Source organism: Varanus komodoensis, unplaced genomic scaffold (genome assembly GCF_004798865.1).
Source record: "Varanus komodoensis strain SLA01 unplaced genomic scaffold, ASM479886v1 scaffold15, whole genome shotgun sequence".
Taxonomy (NCBI): domain Eukaryota; kingdom Metazoa; phylum Chordata; class Lepidosauria; order Squamata; family Varanidae; genus Varanus; species Varanus komodoensis.
The window spans coordinates 18,030,507-18,046,793 of NW_025335440.1; the positions used below are offsets into that span (position 1 = coordinate 18,030,507).

At 41.7% G+C, this 16,287-nt stretch overlaps 1 protein-coding gene across 7 annotated transcripts in view; it reads right to left on the reverse strand.

Annotated features, from left to right (window-relative positions):
• CCNY (cyclin Y) overlaps positions 1-16,287 on the reverse strand; it is a 109,723-nt gene that overhangs the window by 11,298 nt on the left and 82,138 nt on the right. For 6 of the 7 annotated variants that reach the window (XM_044425149.1, XM_044425146.1, XM_044425150.1 and 3 more), the window contains 4 exons: positions 15,563-15,663; positions 12,938-12,973; positions 9,014-9,071; positions 8,498-8,617 (listed from right to left, as the gene is read on the reverse strand). In XM_044425149.1, coding sequence (XP_044281084.1) covers positions 8,498-8,617; positions 9,014-9,071; positions 12,938-12,973; positions 15,563-15,663 — 315 coding nt within the window. The remainder of the gene's footprint in view (positions 1-8,497; positions 8,618-9,013; positions 9,072-12,937; positions 12,974-15,562; positions 15,664-16,287) is intronic. The other variant, XM_044425147.1, reaches the window with a different exon arrangement.

Below are 16,287 nucleotides of genomic sequence, written 5' to 3' on the forward strand. Positions count from 1 at the left end.
GAACAAAGCAGATTATAGCTCTGTCTAGTGTAGTAGAAACAAAAGGCCCAGTTAACATGCTCATTTTAAAAGAATGGCAAAGGTAAGGAACTGCAATTTCAAATAAAGGCATCACTTAGAAGCTCTAAAATGTTTTGCTGTGTTAAAATGGCAAGAAAGAGAGAAACCAACCTGTTGCTATTTAGCATAAACATACCTGCTCTAATGTCCCTGAAGAATGCATGAATGAGAACTTGACAAATGTACCCTTATCATCTAATCATCATCCTTACTTGGAAGATACAAAAACTTCAAAAATTTCTTTGCACCAGTATTTCTAATGCTACTTACTTCAAATCCATAATTTGTGAATCTTACAGAGCTGGATCCTTAGTCCAGATGATCTATGAACTAAATTTGAGAATGACAGTTGTTTCGGCTAAAGTAGGGATGGGTAATATGGGACTTTTCAGTTATTTTGGCCTAGAGCTGCCAACATCTCTTACTATTGTCTGAAGTAGGGCTGATGGGACTTAGGAACATAAGAAGATTGGATGCTGGATAGACCAAGTGGCCAATCTGCTGCTTTTGGAAAACCTACCCCCCACCCCCGCTCATGTTTCCCAGCAAAAAACATCTGGATAACAACAAGGTACCCATCTCTGAGCTAAAGGCTCAACTAATCATTCTTTAATTAATTTGCTGAGACCCATGAAAGCAAGTCAAGTAAAATTGCACTACCCAAGGAAGCATCTGGATCAGACATCAACATAACAAGAGCTTTAGGGTCCTACACAACAGCAATAGAGGCAACTGTTTACCAGAGCTGTCAGTTCACAGATGATAAATGCACATAGCCTGAAACCTACTCTTTATACGCTTGGCTGAGATGACTATGCAGTATGAGTAGAGCTGGAGAAATCATGGGTTGTCTGAGCCATGAGTGAGGGAATGAAATGCTAACTTCTACACACTCACCACTTCCATTTGGAACCGGCTTTTTATCAACAGTTTAACCCAATGATTACCCATAGTTTATTGCTGGGTTAAACTCTAGATTGTTTGACTGTTTTGGAGGTACCCAGTCATTTTTTGTTGTGACCACCCTAATTAGTTGGTGTCACCACCAAATTCAGCCCAATCATTAGTTATTCCTAACTCATGATCATTTGTGAACAAATTGATAATCTTCACAGAGCAACCTGTGCTTATAGTTTAAGGCTGCACTCTGTACTAATTGAGAAGGAAGTTCAATGGAACTTACTTCTGAGTAAGCATAAATAAGACTGCACTATAAAACAGCAATCCTACACATGTACAGTCAAAGCAAAACCCTCTCTGTCAAATGGTATTTATTCCCAGGTAATATGCATAAGATTGTAGACTAAATCTCAATTCATCCTCCAACCAAACCAAGCTCAACACTAAAACAAATGAACAAAAACCTTCAAGCAATTGGCAAAGTAGAGATCATTGAGGGCAATATTTCAATCAGCAATTGAAAAAGAGTCACATATTAAATTTATGTTCATTACAGTTTTGATGTACATGGATAATTTAATTGTCTTCTCCTCTGATTTGCATTTCATCACATATTGGTAGAAAGAATCTCTTGGCAGTTTCAGAAAGCTGTGAGAAAATTACATAGATTGTATATAATTATGAACTGGTTTTTTCTTGAAGAGTTAAAACAGGCTTTAATTGAAATAATTAAAAAGCATGGCAGGCTTGCAATCCACCTTCCACACCCTTTCCCTGCTAGAGCCCTGCCTTTCAAAACCAAAAGAAGGACGTTGTGGCTATCCTGTCTGCTCGACAGTCCTCCTATATACTACAAGAGCAACTTTAAAGAACTGTGAGACAACAAACTATTTATATATCAATACTTTAAATGAGAAGGAAGTTTCATCTATCCTTAGAGAAAGAGAGAGAGAGAATATGCATGTGCATACAAAATGCATAAGTAAAAGTAATAGGAATTGTGAAAGGAGCTCGAAAAAATATTAAGTATAATTCTGAATCTTGCAAATAGAGAGTTTGCAAATGGACGGATTGTTGTTCTATTTGCCTGGTGGCAGGGGCCACCAGAAAGCCACCCCACAAATGTAACCTGGCTTAGCCCTACAAGATTACCTAAGGGGCATGGACACTATCATTAGCAGTAGACCTCTTTTGGATAGATCCAAGTTTAAACAAGCACATATAAAATCAAAGCGCTTCATTCTGTGTCAAGCAAAAGAGGTGCATCTGGACAAGACAACCTTCTGCCCTACAATGTACCTCTCGACTCCTGACAGCCCCAACAATAGATTCAGCAACAGAAATACACACAAGTGGCATTCAAATAAAAGCACTCAGTTCTAAATCCCTAAAACTCTAAGTGCATATTTATATTTTTACATGTATATTTCTGTTGTTGGATCCCCTGTTGAGACTGAGCGTCTATTAGTATTCAGGCACATTTGGATTTATTTGGATTTTATTCCATGTAAGTTACTTAAAATGTAATAAAACATTACATAAAACAGAGCCTAGCAGTTTCACTGTATCAGTTGTGTCCTTTCTAGCACTTTTTGGATGCATCTACTTGCACCTGTACCTCTTTGCCTTGCAGTTTCCTCTGAACAGCAGTCTGAGCTAAGTTAAGCCCAGTAAGTCTGAGAATGTTTCCAGATGGAAGTTCCTAGTGCTCTCAGTCAGGAGATGTTGCACTGCTGTTCCATTTTTGCCTCCTTAATAGATTTTACATTTTAAGAGAAAAAACAAAAGAACCTGAGAAATAAACATGGAAGGATTACAAATAGAATTTTCCAAGGGTCATTTTCTGCATATCCTGGAAAACTACCAGAATAGGTATAGAGAGTGGACCAGTCTCTCGCACAATGCAGAGTGTTCAGAGGGAACTGGAGGTGGATTTTGAAGAGGAGGAAGAGCGGTGGGGGCAGCTGTTGATCCTCCTTCAAGGTCCCCGAGTAAAGTTTCACAGGCTGAGCATTAGAATCAGCCTGTTTTGGAAGGGGAAGAAGAGTTTTCAGGAGGAGAGGAAAAGCATGTGCAAGACCCAATCCTTGGCCCAGTGTGAAGGCATCAGGAGAAACAAGCTGCTCATCAGAGGAGCTTTGCCATTCATGCCGTCTGGTCTTCAAGCAGCAAAAGCCACCCTAAGAGTGGGGCCAGAAAGGAGGGATTGAAGGAAAGTTCTGGTTTGGATTTAGCTCTGTAGAGGAGCAGAGGTTTCTCTTTTCAGCTTTCGCAGAAGGCTGTTTAGACCTCTACTATTCTATTATCTGTGGAGTCTCAGCAAAGGAAATGCATTTTCAAAGGACCGCCTGCCATTTTGAAACCAGAGGGAAGGGGCCAGCTCATGACAGTGAAGTAATGCAATAAAAGCCTATTTGGAAACACCAATAACCACAAGGTTAGCCAGCAAGATTCATAGCCCAAAGAGGCTATGATCCTATGTCTCCCTGGGTCTAGTATCTAATCCAGCTGACTAGGAAAGATGAGAGATGCAGGTCAGCACACCTGGAAGGTACCAGGCTGGAGAAAACTGCTCTAGCCACTGCATCACACCAGCAGGTACAATACAAGGGGAAGGCAGCAAAAATCATGGCAAAAAGTGAGGCTATCCATGGCGTATTTGGTTATGTAAGGAGGAGACAGAAAGAGGGAAGCCCTTCAGCTACACAGCACAAAGGGCAACAAAAGCTAGACAACTTCAAGGGCCCTACTTTTCCTCAGAAATCTATCTTGAATGGTAGATATCCTACATTGCAAAGCATTTTCATCTCACAACCAAGAGGCACTGCAACATAATCTAGCTCACAGGGCACTGAAAAAGATTAAGTGGCTCAGTGGACAAAGCAAGTAGATTTGAACAGGAGACATCTGGCTATAATAAAAAACCTCCTTCACCACTTAGGAAAAAATCAGTAAATGAGATAAATTCAATAAAAGCTGTTTAATCACTAAGGGAATACCACAACATGGATGTCTGTTGCACTCTTAACTTGGAGTGCAAAGGCAAGGGTCAGCACGGCCTGGCCACCCAAAACAGCTAGTTTTGGCCATCCAAGTGTTTTTACCTGCTCACAGGAGAAGCTAAGCCCCCAGGAGATTTTGCTTCCTGGCAGAGCCTCACTCTGCTCCCCCACCCCCTGGAAAGTTCCCCCATCCAGCCCTGAGGTAGTTTTCTGTCCTTGGAGCAACAGCCAGTAGGGAAAGAACGGCACCAGCTGCAAGGAGTGTGGGAGAGATTTGAGGTCAGAGTTCCAGCTCCAACCTTGGAACACATTTCCACAGTTAGAACTAAAAACTTGACCTTTGCTATGGCTGTCTAGACCTAGACAGTGCCCCGAGGATGGCAGGATGGGCAATATAGGAGTTGTAGGACTTCCTTCTGTCTCTACAGGCAGAGGATACAGCCTTACATCCAGTTAAACATGCTTTAAGTCACAGTGCCAATAAGTGTGAGACCCCTATCTGGGATGTAAAGAATTAGCCAAATTTAAATCTAGCCCAAGACTCTAGATCTAAAGACTGGGAAATGCGGTTATACAAATAAAAGGGAACATTTTAAAAGGTGCAATCCAATCGGCCCATGACACTCTGAAATCAGGAGGACCACAGCATCCTACACAATGCAGAACCATGCAGCCGATGGTCCTCCCCATGCTCCTCCAGGTCTCCATGGCAGCCAAACAGTTGAGTTTAATCACCCATGTAATCGTCATGCTTCAGAGAAAGAAGGAATGAGGCTGAGGCACGATCAGAGGGTGGATTCCCAGATCTGGTCTATATCCAGGGTTGGAGCACTTTTTCCAACCCTGAATACAGGAAAATCTTAATTTAAAAAAACCTTATGGTCCTCTAGCCACTGTCTAGACACCAAAGGAGGACTCTGCAAGGGGACTTTTGCGCACCTTGTGGAAGAGAGGTGAGAGTCCAAGAGACATGATGGTCAAAGCACTCTCTTCCATTGCACCTTCCTGAAATTCTTATCTTGAATGCCCAAAGCTCTGTTTTTGTGTGTGTAAATAACCCTCAGTTATTTAAATGGTTCACCAGTCATGCCTCAGCAAGACATTTGCTGGATTTATGTATTTAAACAAATGGACTTCACATCAGCCAAAAATGTGTGCCAGCCACTCGTGCAGCCCTTTGAGCATCAATCAGCTCTTCTTAATGTCTTTGTCAGTGACTGACAGTTGCCCAAGACTGCTCCTTGGAAGGTACCATGATTTACTTTCAGCTTTGCAAACAGGGAGCCATTCCAGCCACTAACACTCAGAGTGCCTACATGCTTACAGCCCTCTCCGCTCCCTATCACATACCTATGTGATATATTAATCCATCAGCAGGACAGTCTGTAACAGTATCCCTTTGCATGGCCAAGAGATAATCTAGGCCAGGCTCACTTTAAACAGATTTATTTACTGTATATAGGAATAGTAACCACTGCCCCACTCCCAAACAGTCCTCTGTGCATTATGGGCCTCGCTGCACAAGGCACACAACGGCCTGGCTTGCATGTAGGTTGAGAGGGCTATCCTACTTAAGTAAGTCCCTCTGAAATGGACCCAGATAGAAAACCCATTGTTTGTTAATGGGTTGTGAACTGTGGGTTGCTCGTGGTTAACAATCAAAAGTTAAAAGAAAGTGCAGGGTCTGCACTTAGCAAGAACCCATGATTCAACATGTCCATCTGTACTCTGGGTTGTTGTTACATGAGAACCAGGTCAGTATCTTTGCAAGGAATGCATTCCACCATACGAGTAGAACCACTGTTTGGAAGAAAGAAATCTAGCCCCCTTTTTACTAGGTAACATTAGATTTTTAGGCTATAAGCCCTTTAAACTGGTTAGGAACATATCACCATTCTCAGGGCCCATTTACAATTCTTGGTTTAGTTTCATTTTCTTAAATTTTTATCCTGCCGATAGTCCATGGTGCTCAAGCCGGCATACATAGTTCTCTCTTCCATGTATCTTTTTTTTTTTTTTTTTGAAACTGCCCTTGGCTACTTTTACAAAATGTAACTGGCACAAGTGAACCTTCTGGCTTAGTGGGTACTCTTATCCCTTCAGTTTTAACTGTTGATGTTGTTACTCCTATACCCCCCAACTAATGCCTATATTTCTGCCCATGCCATAAGGGCACTTTATTTATTAGATTTAGATTAGATTTATATCCATTTTTCTTACCATTTTTCTTACAATAACTCAAAGTGGCTTACATGTGTCTCCTGCTGCTGCTCTCAATCTTATTCCCACAACAACCCCGTGAGGAAGGCTGGGCTGAGAGTCTGTGACTGGCCCAAAGTCTCTCAGGTGGCTCCATGGCTCAGCATGGACTAGAACCCAGACCACCTGAGTCCCAGTTCTGCGCTCTTAACCACTACACCACACTGACTCTCACTTTATGTGAACATCTGATCACACAAACCAATGAAGTGATTATCACAAGTGTATTATATAACTTTACAGTACATCCAAAGCAATGCAGACATTCTGTGGAAGATGCAGCCATCATGAGGATCGGTGGGGAAGCAAGTCATTCATGCACACCTGCTTGGGACTTTGTGATGCTGAAGTGGCAGAAACGCTACTACGGTTGCACATGTGGATGGACTAAACTGAACCACCGCACAGGTACCTGTTGGGCTAAGACAGCCTTCCCCAGTCTACTGCCCTTCGGATGGTCTGGACTCCCAGCACCCATCTGCCCCAGTTAGCATAGCCAATGGTCAAAAATGCTGGAAGCTGTAGTCCAAAACATCTGGAGGCCACCAGGTAGAGGAAAGCTGGACTAAGAGTAACAAGAAAATATACATACTGTTCATACACAGAGGTGTATGTGGCTCAAGATGAAAATACACAGTGACTGGGTTCAGGCACATGATAACCACAGATAATCACTGAATCATGGGTAAAGGGGTTGCACCTATTGAAAAGCGGGTTGTCTGAACCCAGTTCGATAACAAATCATGGGGAACAACCCAAAGTTCATCATTGAACAAAAATCATAGGTTTTCTTCATGAGTTGTTCATAGTTACTAAACTTGTTAGGGAAGCTACATTTAAGCAAAACAATAACCCACATTTCAACAACACACAGTTCAGTGACAACCCACACTTAGCCACTAAGTGTACATTACTGCATTACTGGAATCTGGCCAGTTAGTTAAAAGTCCCCAATGCAACTGCTGTCTCAGAGTGACTAGCAAGTGGCTTCCAGTTCCAACTGGGACTGCAATGGTGGCAAGCAGTTAAAGCTGCCTTCCCCAACTCCGCGGTGAACACCTGGTGCTTCTCAATCAGTCCACTTCTGCAGCTGGCAATTTAGCTTTTAGAAATTGCTAGAAACTATGAAAATACATGACCAGAGTTATTTCTACTTAGGTCTTCAGAAGGAGACAGCTTCTTATAAGGAAATTAACCCTTTGAAAATGGCTCATTAAATGGTTGTGTGAATCAGACATGGAAACCTAAGCCTAACTAAGCTTCTTTAAGAGCAGGATTATTGGAGGGAGGGAAGTTGACTGCCAGATGTTATTATCACTGATAATTCCAAGGGAAGAGAAATGATCCCATAAATCCCACACATTAAGAGAGGGAAAATTGGTTGTTGGTACTAAATTTCAAGGAGCCTATTTTAATACAGGAAGGAAAAACTGCATCCATTAAGCCTAAGAAAATAAGGGGAATAATCATCCAGCATTTAAATAGATGTCAGAAAGAAGAACAAATTTCCCTATTTATCAAAGATGGGGGAAAGAGCCACAGATTCAAGGAAAACCCTGTTTGTGATGTTAAAATCACAACTGATTCACACAAGGAAGTCCTAGAGGGATGAATGTGGATATGTGAACTTGAACTCAGGTGCGGATACTTCAATTGGTACAAAATAGAGCTGCCAGGCTGCTGACGGGGACTGGGCATTGTTCTCATATAACCCCAGTCCTCCGTCAGCTCCACTGGCTCCCCATTGAAGTCCGGGCCCAATTCAAGGTGTTGGTTATCACCTTCAAAGCCCTGAACAGCTTAGGCCCTGGTTACCTACCTACATCCATACATGCCCTCCCATCCCTTGAGATCCGCGAGAGAGGCCCTCCTTCGGGAACCCTCCGTGAAGGACATTCGGAGGGTTAGTACTCGGAGGAGGGTTTTCTCTGTGGTGGCACCCATCCTATGGAATGCGCTTCCCCAGAGAGGTCCGCCTGGCGCCGTCCTTATTTGTTTTTCAGCGCCAGGCCAAGACCTTTTTATTTAAATGCTATTTTAACTGTTAATGGTTTATTTGACCAGGCTGGATCCACTATTCTATTTTATTTTATTGAATCTATTTATGTATGAATTTTTTGTATTTTATATGCAATTTTAATAATTGTAAGCCGCCCCGAGGCTCATGCGATGGGGCAGCATATAAGTTGTTTAAATGAATGAATGAATGAATGAATGAATGCAAACTTAGGAATTCGAAATGGGCTGTATTCATCCAAGACATGTCACCTACTCACCAGGGTGACAATGGCACATTCGGCAGTCAGCTGAGCAGCGCTGAACAACGTTCGCACAAAGCGGTAAATCTGCTTCTGTTCTGGGTCGTGTTTGTCATAATCTGGCGGCACTTCGGATTTCTGGGGAAACAACAACATGATGGTGATGAGGAGGAGGAGGAGGAGAGCAATGTAAAGCATAGCTAAGGATTCTCAAGTCTGTGGGCCAACTCTGTCTCCCTGGGGTTCTGCAATGGTCATGCCCCATCTCCCCAGCCACCAATTGCTTCTGTATCCACCCCAGTTCTGAAATATTAAAATGCTTCTCTTACAGCTTAATTACTGGTAATATGTGCTTTAAGCTAAAATATCTATTTTTTTTCTGTCCCCCCCCCCCCCACCAGTGGAATGCTTCAATGAAATGGAGTTCTGCAGGCTGACAGAAAGAGATGGACCCCACCCCTGATGTAAATGATAGGGAGAAGTGACAGAATCCAACTCCTGAAAAGAAAAGGTGATGAAGTTGATGCGCTTTACCGAAAGGGGGTGGAGGTTTTCATCAAAAATATCTAGGAGCATTCTTCCATCTGTGTCCCTGGAAAGAGAAGGAAACCAGGAAAATGATAACCAACGTGATACACCAGAAAAAAGACAGAGGTGGAAAGTGAAGGCTGCAATCCATTATTATCCACACTCTATGTAAAAACATAGTGCAGCTGCTTCTCAAACTGCTCCAGTAAAAAGCCACATGCTCATATCTATTTATTATATGTTATCCTGCCCTTTTTTCCTGCAATGAACCCAGAGTGTCTTACACAATCGTTTCCCTGTTCTCTATTTTAGACTCACAAAAACCACCCTGTGAAGTGACTGGCCCAAAGTTGCCCAGTGAGTTTCATGGCTAAGTGGCAACTAGAACCTAGATTTCCAGAGTCCTCATGCATCAGCATCACACTGGTCCTCCTCAACAGACAATACTTCTATTCCTTTCCCTGTAAATATGGTCTATCAGAGTGGGCAATGCTTACATGGCAGAGGAACACTTCACTGACCTTGCCAACCATTCAAACCTCCTGGACTCCCAGTCTGAATCTCGGGGATTCTGCAGACAGCAGCCATGCCTCCTTCCTCCCAATCGCTTCCTGTGCTCTCTTCGCTTTTGTGTAACTTCCCCCCTTGTTCTTAAAGTTGAAATGAATCCCCCTTAGGGCTGTTCTGGGCTGTAAGAACATTAAATTAAAATATGGCCATGCCTCCAAAACCAAAATTGGCCCTGGGCTGAACTAGCTCCTCAGCCCTGACCTAGTCATTAATCTCTCAAGTGAGTGGGCCCTGAGGGATTAATGCACAAGGAAATGGGCTTACTCAAAGGTAACAGTCAAGGTGCTTGGCAACTTTGGGTCCAGGTGATCCAATGCCAGCTCTGACCCACCCACAGAACATATGGTTTGGGGACATTCTGTTTGCATCTGCTGGAAGTAGCTTTTTTCTCCACAGGGAGAGAAACCCTAAACCTTTGCAATGATTCTTATCAGGGGGACAGGACTGCAATCTAATGATCTACCAACACTATACTGGCTTTTAAACCTTGTAATATAGAAGAATTTTTCTTACATGCATATGTGAATGGTTTTACTAAAAAGAGAAAGACAGCTCAACTACCATACACAAACCCTGTTCTATTTTGCTGTGCACAAATACCTGCCAACTTAGCAAAATGGGCACTCATGCTGATATACCTTTCTCTGAATCCTCTTAAGGTATAAGAACTAGAGAAAGTGTTTAAAATTATTTAGAAATTTATTTATCCTTTATATCCTTTAATACTTCCATTCTGCAGGACTGCTTTTTTAAAAGGTAGACGAATCACAAGATTAAAAGAGCCGCATGGGTCATTAAAGCCAGACTTTTCCTCCCTCTCTTTTAACTTACTTTTGCAATTAGACTTATAGCATGTTCTACCGAGAAGGTCAATGCGACAAGATTTCCTTCTTTCTCATGCTCACACTTGTGTGGAAGGTCACCTTTTGCTCTATTTTACAGGAATACAGTACACCTAAGCTCGGTTTTTCCTGGTCTCAGTCTTATCACAGGGCCACTCTATCTATCTATCTATCTATCTGTTATATAGCCCATTTTTTTCTTACAAAGTACTCAAAGCAGCCTACATGATTTGTCTCCTACTACTCTCAATCTCGTCCTCACAACAACAAACCTGTGAAGTAGGCTGGGCTGAGAGTTTGTGACTTGCCCAAAGTTGCCCAGTGTGCTTCATGGTTGAGCGGGGACTAGAATCCAGATCACCTGAGCCCCAGCCCTGCACTCTTAACCACTATACTACACTGGCTCTCTCATTATATTGAGCGTGTATGTGTGAATTCAGTCCAATATTAAAATGAAACAGACTGTGATAGAAGAGAAAGCTTTCCCCACCCCTTTGCAAGCTTACTGCATTCACTCAGAGAGTGAAATCCCAGCAACTACAGGAAACAAACATTACAGAAATTGTGTTTATAATTTTGGTGGTGGGGTCCCAATTGTCAGCTTTGATGAATGTAGTTTTTTGGCTTGCTTGACTAATTTTTCTCTTTAGTCATTTTAAAAACACACACACAACATAAAACAACATAAATGGTTTGAGGTAACATGAAACTTAACAAAATGCCTAATTAATGGAATGTGCTGCCACTTGATGGCCGATAGCTTGGATGGTTTCGAACAGGGATTAGACACATTCAAGAAGGACAGAGCTATCCATGACTATTCACTATGGCTACACAGCAATTCCGCACTGAGAAGTATACCATTGAATACCAATTTCTGAGAAGGAGCAACAACGGAAAAGGGCCACTAACTTCACACATGCATATAGGCCCTGGCCTTCCTATAGACATTCTGGTGGCCACTGTGGGAAACCTGATGCTAGACTAGATGGACCTTTGGTGTGATCCAACTTGGTTTTTTATGTCGCTCAGGCAGGCCAGGTAATGTCAAGTATCTCTGGGATACAGCAGAGGGCGCATGTGCAACATGCTGGGCACTGACGACTACAGAGAAGATTCTCACTACTGGGGTTATGAAAGGGAAGCAGAGCAAGTTGGGAATAGCCAGCTCTCTGCCTATCTGCAACCATACCAAAGCCTAGACCTGAGTTCTAAAACCGAGCTTTAGAGCAGCCCCTGGTTTTGTAAGAAATGGCTTAAGGAGAATCATATGCAACATCACTCCTGAATAAGGCAGGAAAAGACTGAGAGTGAAGGAATAGGTAGCAAGCAGAATCCCACAACCTGTCTTTGATTGATTAAGGGCAGGCTAATATTATGTCCTACAGAAATACTAAGGAACTAAAGGAGTAAAACTGACTAGGTTCCCTCTTTCGATGAGAAAATATTTTAATAGCTTTACTGTCCTCTTCTTTCCAAGGGTTGTGCTGGCAACCTTCTTGGTTCAGAGCAAAGAAACCATTTCACTCCAGTTTTTTGGCATGACATGGCGGTGCTACTATAAAAGCATCTGAAATCAATGTGACTTGCATCTTGAGCTGAAATGGGAGCATGGATCAAACAGTCCGTGTCTCTTATCTTTTACACAACAAGAGAGTCAACACATGAATGCATCAAACAGCACCAAATTAAATGCCTCACAATTCACTTACGGCATATTAAACAAGAAATTAAACTGACGAACCCAGAAAAAGGACTGTATGTTTCCAGGATTTTAGCTGAACACAGTGTTAAGTACTATGGCAGACAGAAGCTCCCTGCAGTACTTTTGAGCATCCCAAATCTCCAAGAAATATGAGCTTGCAGGATTTGGGCCTGATATCCATCCCACAATGCTTAAAGGTCTGACAATCTTCCCTTCTTTTGTTTCTTGTGCCTTGGTCTGACCTGAAAATACGCATTTCAAATGTATTTTAAGGGCTTTTTTGAGATTCCATGGTGCCAAAAAAGCAGTTTCTGACTGGCTTCTTTAGAATTATGTAGCTACATGGATATGACCCATGCAGGTCTTTTCTACTTTACCACTGCTCTTCCAAGAGAGTGTCAAGTGCAAAGGATCTACTCCTATGCTGTTGGTCCCACACTCCTAACACCTCTGACAAAACAAATGCAATAGTCCTAAACTTTTAACAGAAATAATTGTCTGTAAACAGCACATGCTTCCCAATATAAGATTCTGGTGCTACCAGTCTAAAGACATTGTGCATCAACTTTGCCCTTCCCTCCTTAATGGATTATTTCTAGTATGAAAAGAAACCAAAATATCAAGAAAACATGCAAGGGTTCAAAATGGAAGATAATGTCACCTGGACCCTCTGTACAATTCTGAGAATGAGGTAGAGTAATTTATAATAGAAGCCTCATTGGGAAGTGTATTGTGTCCGCAGGCTATTGCAAGGGCAAAAAGGAAAGAGAAATTAATTAGAAAAAAATATTGGCTATCTCAACATTAACATACCTGTTTTTGATGTGGTAATATATTGCAAGAGCTACACTGTAAAAAAAATTGAGAGAGTTAGTGCCATGGGATACGAGTGAGCATTTTGTATAACATCATAGTATTAAGCCCTACAAACACATTACATTTCTTAGAAGACTAAGCCAAGCTGTAGGAACAATTTCTTACCAAGGGAGAGATTAGGGATGAATAAAAAGAGTGCTGAATGTTAACCTGAAGCAAACAGAGCTGAATAACTTCATTTGCATAGCATCTAATGAAGTGCTTCTTTAGATCTGCATAGCTCTGAAATATGCAAATTTTGAAAGAAAGTAATCAAATAAAGAGAGAGATTGAGACCAGTCAATGATACTGGAGGCTTTCCATGCACTGGGAGTAGTATGGGGTGGGGGAGCATCCTGGGTGAAAAGCAGTCCAAGAGGTAACCCAGGGAAACATTTTGGGAGGCATCTATGAATCCAGAGCAATTAGAAAACTTGTATGGCAAGATACTCAGCAGTACTGCAATGTAAATGCAGTTTGCTTGGTTTACCTGGTCAGCTGTTGAGCAAGCAGGAGGCACTAAGTAGAATGGACAAAAGGAACAAAATGCTTCCATAGTAGATTATCTTGCATGAAGTGCAATGGTCAAGGAGAGGAAAAGGAAGATGTGAGAAAGAAGCTAGCATCAGGTATGAAAAAAGTGCAAGCCATGAATGCAAGAATGGTATTGATATAAAAACCAATATGAATCTGATGAAGAGGACAGATACACATGCATCGATAGCAAGCAATTTTAAGAGGGACATTTGAATTGAGTGAAATATGATAAGCCCATAGAAAACCAGCAACCTGGTAAAAGACTGTCAGTGATGTCAGAAAGGATTTAACAATTAAGAAAGCAATTCTGTGCCTCCCTAAAAATTGTCTGGGGGAGGTGTAGGATACTTGGGAGAGAATGCTCTGGCCTCAGAGCAGGGAATCTGCTCTCTTGTCCTCCTACCACTTCACAGTCTATGTGGAAAGAATGGCACCAGCTGCCCCTCCAAGGTAAGAAAAGGAGGAGGGGAAATGGGGTCTTAGGAAAAGAGATAAAGGGACTGAGGCTGCCGGGATACAAGGGATCCTAGTGGCATGCCAGCCTCCTTCCCACCCTCTCTAAAGTGGCCCATCTAACTAAAATGCAGAGTGGGAGGTGCTGGGAAGCTGACATGCCACCTCTCCTCCGGCTCAGTTCTGAATATTTGTAAGCCTCTGACTTCATTCCATTGTGTGATTGTAGGATTACTGGGAGCTGTAGGATTCTTTTTCCTTTAAACATGCATAAGATTGCAACCAGAATATGAAAAAGAAATAGCATGCCACACACAAGCAAAATGGGGAAAAGCAGTAGAACGTGAAAAGGATACGCATGTGTTTGGTGTACTAACATTTGATCTCAATATTGATCTCAATAGTAATTCAAGAGGAGATTGAAAAATACTTTCAAAATGACAAGGTATTTTATTGTCTCTACTTGATGACAGGTTGTTATCAGTGATTCACTATTTACTATCCTTATTTGAACTTATGACTTCCCACTACTGTGTCGTATGCTGCTATTTATCTAAAACATGAAAGATGACTCAACATATGATGTGGTTCAAGAATTTCCGTTCGCATGGACTTTTACAAGAAAACCACCATTTATCAGATGCATCACAAATTAGAAAAGACAGCATGTTTCAATTATACTATGATTTGCCTTCAAGGACCTTCAAAGACTGTTAGCACCAACGATTTGGAAATAAATGGAAAGACGTAATTATTTGTGTCTCTTTCATAAGTTCTCACCCTTTTAATATAGAAATATTCTAGGCTCTGAATGTCATAGTAGCTGCAAGACTGAATCACAACTTGAAAAGTATAGCGAATTCCAAAGATATTTAGATGCTCAGGGACTGCAAACATCCATGTATCCATAAAGCACTGAAAATCAGTACAGACAATGACAAATCTGTATACAACATCCAGATTTTAATCAAAGAGTCAGAATTGGAAGACGCCACCAAGAAGGGCAACTATTATTGGAATGCTTCAGTCAAAGCAAACCAGTTGGTCTACAGTTCATCCTCCCAATGCCCTATCTAAAAACATTCACTAAAATCTTGCTATGATGGGTATTAAGATGACAAATGACAATACATGGTTAGCAACAAGTCTCAAGATTTCAAAGCTGGAACCATGTCAATTTATATGTGGCCCCATTACACAAGCAGCAACTTGCAGGACTCGGCTTTTTCAGGTGGAACTGTAATGCAGGACTTCTCCTGTTACCATGCAGCACTGCATGCACCTGTGCCAACAGCATGATGCAAGAAGCAGCCCCATGCACCAGTCTATATTTTAGGCTGAAGGAGAGGGGACACAGGGAGGTTGTGTTTTATTCCCCTTTCCTGCCAGCTGTCAGTCAGAAGCATTCCACTGATACGGATACGTGAAATCTGTCACTGCAATCCACAGTAGTTCTGCAGAATCCCATGGAAAAATGCCAGAAGACCTAGCCAAGTTCCTCCTTCCTTTTCTGGAGTGCCTTTGTTAGAAAAAAATATTAGAAATAATTAAAAACAGCATTTTGTTTGAGCAAAGGAATGCAGCCATACGCACCATTTAATTGTATACTTGAGGTTGGGCTGACTGACTGTGCTGTCATCCAAGAAAATAGTAGAACAGGAACTGTATTTCCTTCTCAACTGACCAGGAGGATGCTAGAAAAGAAACGTAAGAAGAACAGTGGCAGTCACACAATACCAGAGAACTTTTCTCCCATAGCCAACACAGTGGACAGTTCCACTCTGTCTCTTGCACATGCATGAACACATTAAAGTCAACAGGACCCGGGAGGAAAAAATGAGAAAGCTTGGGTATCTCACACATCCTATTCAAATGACAGATCGCCACTGGTTCATATACAAAGAACAATACAGAGAGAGTCATAAATCATTTGTAAAGCAAATAAGAACAATGTGTTCTAACTCAGTTTATTCCTAAAAGGCAGAGACTGGATACAACCAAATTTGTGGTAGGAGCATCATAAATACCAAGTATACACCATACTTGCATTCCTAATCAGATGTGAAAAGGCTATTCAGACATCACTGAATCCAACCTCCTCTATCAGACAAAAGCAATGAAGATTTGAAATGAACATGTACACTTGGTTCAGCAAAGGGATGTTTTCTTCAAGGTTTATTTATATCTATGTATTATTTAACACTTTCATATACCATTGCAATCACGTTTTGGTTCTCTGGATGGTTTATAAGGTACCCATTCTGTTGGCCTCTGTCTTCAGAAGCTGACAAAAAACATTCCAGCAGGCGAGTGCATTT